The 5,849-nt window shown below is 51.1% G+C and overlaps 1 protein-coding gene across 1 annotated transcript in view; it reads left to right on the top strand.

The window, feature by feature from the left end:
- The window catches only part of LOC311309179 (signal-induced proliferation-associated 1-like protein 1), a gene marked incomplete at both ends in the record, with an annotated part of 24,761 nt that extends 19,659 nt beyond the window's left edge, over positions 1-5,102 (top strand). The window contains 6 exon segments of the mRNA XM_084438358.1: positions 287-446; positions 1,111-1,315; positions 2,388-2,525; positions 2,864-2,978; positions 3,913-3,991; positions 4,959-5,102. Of these exon segments, the coding sequence (XP_084294484.1) occupies positions 287-446; positions 1,111-1,315; positions 2,388-2,525; positions 2,864-2,978; positions 3,913-3,991; positions 4,959-5,102 (841 nt within the window).
- Positions 5,103-5,849: the final 747 nt, after the last annotated feature.

Below are 5,849 nucleotides of genomic sequence, written 5' to 3'. Positions count from 1 at the left end.
CGAGGTTTTTGATCAAAGAGCGGTTTTTGGCTGCAAGAGGCCCTGAAACACCAACAGAGTAAAAAGAAAACAAGCGAACCGAGTAGAGTTGAGTCAAGTTGAACCAAGCTGAGTCGGTACTATGTGGTGGAAATGGACCAGTCCCCTCCCTCAGTGACTTCCCACAGCAGAGTTCAGTCGTGTGGTAGTGGGTACCTGGGTCTGTCATCACCAAACGGTTCATGATTGGTTCTAACCTCAAAGCCGCCCCTGCTGCCCCCCCCCCCTCCCCCTCACCCCCCCCCAGACGCCACCAGAGCGACGGGCTACTTGGCGGTCAGCCGCAGCTCCGGGCCACCATGAGGGGCTCCCAGTCGCCCCAGCGCGTCACCAAGTCCAGCCTGGAGGAGGACCTGAAGAAGCTGATCACCCTGGACAGCCCCCCGCCCGTCGCCCACGAACACAAGGTCAGCTGCGCGCTAGAGACTTCGTCCGCTAGAGACTTCGTCCGCTAGAGACTTCGTCCACTAGAGACTTCGTCCGCCGTTCCACAATAAAATAGGACATTTCCAGATGCAGAATACGGGATCCGCCATATTTGACCCTCTCAGTCAAAAACAGCACAGCATGCAGAAGAACAGCCTTCAGACTGAATGAGTTCTGTCAATGAGTGAATGACAATTGTCAATTAAACTGACTAGAGATGTAACGGTATGAAAATTTCACATCACAATTATAGTGACCTAAATGATCAGTTATCGGTATTATCGCGGTATCAAAATGTGATGAAAATGTTCAAAAATTACTGATACAGAAACTGACAGTTTTATATTGAAAACCACAAATACAATTTGCAGCACTATGCACTTTTTGTTTGCATAAACATTAAAATAACGCGTCTAAGAGACTGTTGCTAACTTTGATTGATGCAGGACAGTATTTACAGTGAGTTTTTAAAAAGGCGGAACTCAAACATGGTTCTAACAATAATTTTTTAACGATAAATTTAATCAGATTTTATCACGGTTTATCATCATGCCGGTTATCGTTACATCCTTAAAACTGACTGCTCATGGTCCTACTGTCTAACCCCCCCTCCCCCCCTCTCCCACCCCCCCCCCCACCCCCCAGCCCGTGTTCCCTGCCGCCCCCGCCGGCCGCCGCTCCCTCCAGAGGACGCTGTCGGACGAGAGCATCTACAGCGGGCAGCGCGAGCCGTCCTACGCCAGCGGGCCCAGGGAGGCGTCCGGCGACTTGCTGTTCAGCTGCTCCACCATGCCGCGCTCGCCCGCCGCACGCCACGCCGGCCCCCACCGGCCCTCACACAAGTCCCTGGGTGAGGCCACGCCCCCTCTGTGGCGGGCGGCGGCGGTGTCACCTCAGGGTGACGCCGTCCCCCCGCTGCTACTGAGCTCTCCAGCGTCGAGGCTGCTGGTCTCTCCAGCTTCGAGGCCGTCGGCGTTCATGGGATTTGTAGTCATCAGATCTGGGTCAAATGCTGTTTTGAAGTCATTTCTGACTGAACTGTTCCTGGTTATTCTGGTGGGCTCATAACCCGGCCCGTCTTACGCTGCGAGCAGAATCCAGCCAACGAGACAGGAACTGAAAACATCTCAGATAATATTTCCACCCAGGTCTGGTGATCATAACGAGGTCTGGTGATCATAACGAGGTCTGGTGATCATAACGAGGTCTGGTGATCATAACGAGGTCTGGTGATCATAACGAGGTCTGGTGATCATAACGAGGGCTGGTGATCATAACGAGGTCTGGTGATCATAACGAGGTCTGGTGATCATAACGAGGGCTGGTGATCATAACGAGGTCTGGTGATCATAACGAGGTCTGGTGATCATAACGAGGTCTGGTGATCATAACGAGGTCTGGTGATCATAACGAGAGCTGGTGATCATAACGATGTCTGGTGATCATAACGAGGGCTGGGCGCACAAAGTGACATTTTCAGAATTTTACAGGAGGGCAAAAACTAAACTTTTCATTGACTATATTGATTCAATAAAAACAACATATTTGAGCAATCTATTGGTTACTTTTATAGAGATTAGGTTTCAAAGACTTGTTTTAAAAGATCATTTTGTGCACCAAGCTAGAGCACTTATGCTTATTTTGCTCCAAATTCATGAAGTTTTTCACTTCCGCCTTTATGTTTTCAGCCTTTATTTCAAAAATTAAAAATTATAGTGACCTTATTCTGTTACTATTTAATAGAGCTCATGAAGACCTTTTGAATGATATACTGTATAAAACTCATCTTTGCCTAAGATGTCACTTGACACTCCTTTTGCTCCAAGCCCATGATCTGCTACCGGAGTGTTTTGTTCCAGACCGGTCACTGGTAGGAGGCGTGGAAGGTCAGCGGGTCTGACCCTGGTCTCTCCCCCCTGCAGGTGACCTGTCGGCCCCAGACAGCTCTGGTCAGGAGCACCAGCAGCAGCAGGAGCCGGTCCTCATGCCCCTGCCGGACCCTGGAGCCGATCGGGCCCTCGACTGGTCCAACCTGGTGGACGCTGCTAAGGCCTTTGAAGGTAAGGAGAGGGATGAGGGAGAGGGATGAGGGATGTGGTGCAGGGGCTGTTACCATGGGCAGCTCCAGGATGTCTGAGTGGGCAGTCAGTGCTTTTTTTAGCCGTTTTGAAGCTAATTTACCGCCAGTTTTAGTATTTGACGTGAGATATTTTGGGTAGGCGATGCTCCTGGATGAACCAGCCCTGAGTATTACCCTGCTTCTACCAGCAGAGGGCAGTAGTGTCTTATGTCTTATTGCTCTGGGAAATCTGAGCGGTTAGTGAAGATGTGTGTGTGTGTGCGTGTGTGCGCGTGCGTGCGTGTGTGTGCGTGTGTGTGCGCGTGCGCCTCTCAGCAGAGCAGAGGGCGTGCCTGCTAGCTGCTAGCGATGGTACCTCCAGAGCAGACGGACCGGCCTCCAGCCCCCAGCAGGCCGAGCCCCAGGCTGCCCCACAACGACACCCCTCGCCTGGGTGAGATTGGGACACACTCCCCCCCCCTTTCCATACAGGCCCAGCGACACACAAGAGGACTGTATACAGTGCATCCGAAAAATACTCACACCCCTTCACTTTTCCGCATTTGGCTGTTACGGCTTTAGTCCAAAATTGATTAAATTCATTTTTTGTGCATCTATCTACTCACAATACCTCATAATGACAAAGTGAAAATGTTTTTTAGAATTTGTATGTATGTATTAAATGTATTAAAAATAAAAACACTGAAATATCACATGTACATTAGGTATTCACACCCTTTACTCAATACTTTGTTGAGACCTTTGGCAGTGATTAGATTAGTGATTAGATTAGTGATTAGTTGATTGGAGTCCACTTGTGGTAAAGGCAATTGATTGGATTTGGAAAGGCACACACCTGTCTACCTTACTGTATGTAAAGTAGTAATAACCCACAGTTGACAGCGCATGTGAGAGACAAAACCAGCCATGAAGTCCAGGAAAGAGTCTGCAGACCTCCGAGGCATCTGGGAAAGGGTACCAAAACATTTCTGCAGCATTGATGGTCCCGAAGAACACAGTGGCCTCCATCATTCTTAAATGGACGTTTCTAAAAAAAATAATAATAATAATAAAAAATTTCTTTTGTCAAATTGGGGTATTGTGTGTAGATTGATGAGAAAAAATGAATTGAATACATTTTGGAATAAGGCTGTAACATAACAAAATGTGGAACACCGTGTGTGTGTGTGTGTGTGTGTGCGTGTGTGCGTGTGTGCGTGTGTGCGTGTGTGCGTGCGTGCGTGCGTGCGTGCGTGTGTATTTCCAGATGCACTGTATACACAGCTGCTCATATGTTTTTTAGTGGCTTCCTTCGTGGCTCTGACGTTTGTGTTTACGGTCGGGGTCAAGGTCAGGGTTAACAGCGATGTCACTTCCTGTTCCTCCAGCGAGATCCCAGCCTGTCTGATGGGGAAGGTGAGCCAGCTGGAGTCCATGGTGAAGCTGCTACAGGAGGACCTGAAGAAGGTGAGGAGGCTCCGCCCATATTACCCAGCTGTCTGTCCGCAAAAGCTCGGTCGCCTTTTGTCTTTAGCCTAGACCTTGATTGATTGATTGATTGATTGATTGATTGATTGATTGATTGATTGATTGATTGATTGATTGATTGGGTAAAGTACAAGTACATCCCAGAGGATAGCATGATAAAAGCATACTTAGACACTTGTTTCCAACATGGTCCTCGTTGGTGGACATAACAAAACAAAAAAAGAACATACACAAGAACATGCATAAAACAGTCATTATGTCACCTTGGGACGTCTAACAGCTGTTCATTAGAAGACCTCAGTGCTCTAGCTGGGGTGAGAACATGGAGGAGTTCAGCTAAGTACTGAGGGGCCAGACCATTCAAAGCCTTGAACACAAACATCACCATTTTAAAATCAACCCTGAAGCGAACAGGAAGCCAGTGCAGGGAAGCCAGCACCGGTGTGATGTGGTTACAACAGACAGCTGGGGTGCTTAGCTCCACCCCCCCCCCCCCCCCCCCCCCCGCCCTCCGACTACGCATGCTGCACTTTAAACAGAGTCTCCATCAGTCAGCTACGCCACGGACATCCATTTGAAAAGGTCATACACGCTGTAACATTTGTGTGTGTGTGTGTGTGTGTGTGTGTGTGTGTGTGTGCACAGCTGGGCTAACGTGTGTTGTGGAGCGGCTGCAGCTCAGTTGGTAGAGCGGGTCGTCCGATGATCGCAGGGTCGGCGGTTCGAATCCCGCCTCCTCCTGTCCACATGTCGAAGCGTCCTTGGTGCAAAGACGCCGAACCCCAAATTGCTCCCGATGAGCAGGCGAGCGCCTTTCACGGCAGCTGCCGCCATTGTTGTGTGAATGTGTGCGTGAATGGGTGAACGAGAGGCCATTGTAAAGCGCTGTGGATAAAAGCGCAGTGTAAGTGCAGTGCATTTACCGTCCGCCATGTTGGTTCCCCAGGAGAAGGACGCCAAGGCGTCCCTGCAGGCGCAGATCCACGGGCTGAGGGAGGACAACCAGCGTCTCCAGGAGGAGTCCTACAGCGCCTCGGCCAAGCTCAAGAAGTTCACCGAGTGGGTCTTCAACACCATCGACATGAACTGACCCGGTCCCGGCGGGCCCACGCCGTACGCACGTCCCGACCGCTCTCTCCCACGGGTCCTTTAAACGCCGCCGGGCCGATACACACGCGATAGGTTCCCCCTCGATACCGCCGGACCCGGACGGCGAGGCTAACGACCGGTTCCGTCACCGACGTTGGATCTAAAGTCCCGTCGACCTGAAGAGATTCACCCCGGGGTGGTCTTAACCAACGCCAACATGAACCGATTTGACCTTTAACACTGTAGATCTCTGACATCACCGCCTCCTGCTGTGAGAGGCCGTTTAGGAGAGGGTGAAGAGAGAGAGAGGGAGGGAGGGAGGGAGGAGGAGGAGAGATTTGACGAGCATGCGACCCCATCCCAGGAGGTGCTGGACCGTAGGAGCTCCTGCATGACCCAGAGGTGACCTTTTCCTCGGCGACGGTCGACCCCCGACCCCTTTCAGGCCTTGTGGCTCCACTCCCCACTCTTCACCACCTCACTGGACGCCTCTTCCGCCCGGGTTCCGTGTGAGGGTTCCGTGTGAGGGTTCCGCGTGAGGGTTCCGCGTGAGGGTTCCGTGTGAGGGTTCCGTGTGAGGGTTCCGTATGAGGGTTCCGTGTGAGGGTTCCGTGTGAGGGTTCCGTGTGAGGGTTCCGTATGAGGGTTCCGTGTGAGGGTTCCGTGTGAGGGTTCCGTGTCAGAAAAACCTCATGAACACAGTTTGTAAAATGTTTGTTCCGTGCAGTTTGAGCATGAGTTCATTTTT

The sequence above is a fragment of the Borostomias antarcticus genome (assembly GCF_949987555.1).
Source record: "Borostomias antarcticus genome assembly, chromosome: 5".
In the NCBI taxonomy this organism is placed as follows: Eukaryota; Metazoa; Chordata; class Actinopteri; order Stomiiformes; family Stomiidae; genus Borostomias; species Borostomias antarcticus.
The sequence above is the reverse complement of the archived record's forward strand: the minus strand, read 5'-3'. Positions and strand labels throughout refer to the sequence as shown.